The sequence below is a fragment of the Nelumbo lutea genome, chromosome 8, assembly GCF_056320005.1.
Source record: "Nelumbo lutea isolate HS-2025 chromosome 8, American lotus-T2T, whole genome shotgun sequence".
NCBI classification, from domain to species: domain Eukaryota; kingdom Viridiplantae; phylum Streptophyta; class Magnoliopsida; order Proteales; family Nelumbonaceae; genus Nelumbo; species Nelumbo lutea.
In genome coordinates this window covers 17892952-17894893 of record NC_142691.1, presented here as the reverse complement: position 1 = coordinate 17894893, position 1942 = coordinate 17892952, and the positions used below count along the sequence as shown (strand labels likewise).

At 36.4% G+C, this 1942-nt stretch overlaps 1 protein-coding gene across 1 annotated transcript; it reads left to right on the top strand.

The window, feature by feature from the left end:
- The first annotated feature begins 235 nt into the window (after positions 1–235).
- Positions 236–1737, top strand: LOC148843095 (cuscuta receptor 1-like). The gene is made up of 3 exons (XM_088959365.1): positions 236–526; positions 1122–1401; positions 1448–1737. Exons 1-3 carry the CDS (start codon positions 236–238, stop codon positions 1735–1737), a joined length of 861 nt encoding a protein of 286 aa, XP_088815491.1.
- The last annotated feature ends 205 nt before the right edge of the window (positions 1738–1942 follow it).

Genomic DNA, 1942 nt, shown 5'->3' with positions numbered 1-1942 from the left:
GGATTTGGTCAAATCCTATCCACTCCAATATGAGTCTATTATAAATGGATCAGGCCCAATCCAATCTAATGAATATTTTGGATTATTTTGGATCAGTCCAATCCAATTCAATGTTTGGATCATCCAATTTATTTCAATTCATTTTAATTTACATTAGTTTCAACCCAAACCTAATCTATTAACGCATACATTCTTATCTTATATCAATGGATAAGGTATTGGCTTAATTTTGAACATGTCAACAAATGCTTTTAGAGGATCAATTCCTTCATCACTTGGAAACATGAGATGGTTAGAAGTTTTGGATCATTCTGACAATTCTTTATCAGGAAAAATTCCTGACCACTTGACCACAGGATGCTCACGATTACGTTTCCTCATGTTGTCAAATAACAATTTGGACGGGAAAATGCTTCCAACTGTTTCTAACTTGTCCAACTTGATACACTTATATCTGGACGGAAATAAATTTACAGGAAACATTCCATATAGCTTGTTTGGAAGCTTGGATTTGGAAGTATTGGATGTAAGTAATAATAACATCTCTGGTAGGCTTCCTGGATGGTTGGGGAATTTGTCAAACTTGCAAGTACTTATCATGGCTAATAATCATTTTGAAGGACTAGTGCCGGCCAACTTCTGTGCACTTAGAAATCTTTGGTTTATACATCTTTCTGAGAACAATCTTAGAGGCTCAATACCATCTTGCTTCAGCCCAGAGAGATTGAATTATGCACATTTTCAAAAGAACCAACTTAAAGGACCCATGACAGAAGTGATCATTTCATAAATGGTAGTCTACCAAGATGGATTGTTAACCTATCATCATTGAGAGTTGTTTTGTTGAAGGGAAATCATTTGGAAGGTAACATTCCCATCCTGTTGTGTCATCTGAATCAAATAAGTATATTACATCTTTCTCACAATAATCTATCCGGTCCTATACCTTCTTCTTGAGTAACATTACATTTGAAAGGCTCAGAGATCCAAATGGGTCAAATGGCCATAAATTTGATGTGGAAATCTATAGAGGTACAGTAACTTCATTTTCTTCAGAATATGTGTACAAGAGTAGGCTCGTGGAATTTCAATTCCTCCAATATTATGATGCCTTTAAAAAGGTAGAGGAACAAGTGGGTTTCACAACAAAAAGAAGGTCTGACTTTTATAAGGGCATCAGTCTTGAACTCATGCTTGGATTAGATCTCTCATCTAACCAATTAACAGATCACATTCCACCTGAAATTGGAAAGTTACAGGAGATCCATACATTGAATCTATCTCACAACCATTTAAGTGGAAGCATACCAACAACCATTTCAAATTTGACGCAATTAGAGAGCTTGGACCTTTCTTACAACAATTTGGTTGGGACGATTCCTCCACAGATAACTGAACTACGTACCCTTTTTGGGAACTTTCATGGTGGCACATAACAACTTATCAGGAAGGTCTCCAGAGTGGAAAGGACATTCTACAACATTTGAGAAAAACAGCTATGAGGGCAGCCCTCTTCTTTGTGGAGAGCCATTAGAGAAAAGCTGCAATGGTGAGAGTAAGGCACCATCACCAGAAGGTCCATCTTCTAATAGTAAGGAAGAAGGGAATAACTCCATTGACATGGGCACCTTCACTTTGAGCTTTATAGCTTCTTATATCACAGTGGTCTTGTGTTTGGCCATCCATGGTCTTCTACATAAACCCCTATTGGCGACATTTATGGTTTTATCTCATTAATGTTTGTCTAAGCTCTTGCTATTACTTTGTTGTAGACAAATTTTGCAAGTTACCGGTGTTTCAAATCTTTGGACGTTAATCCTGTATTTGTTTTATGTAGGGTTCATATGCTACTTTTGGCAAATTCCATTGGTTAATATAAATAAATATTAGTCATAGCTATGTGTTTCTTTCATGAAGTTTCTATTCAATTGTGGATGGTACT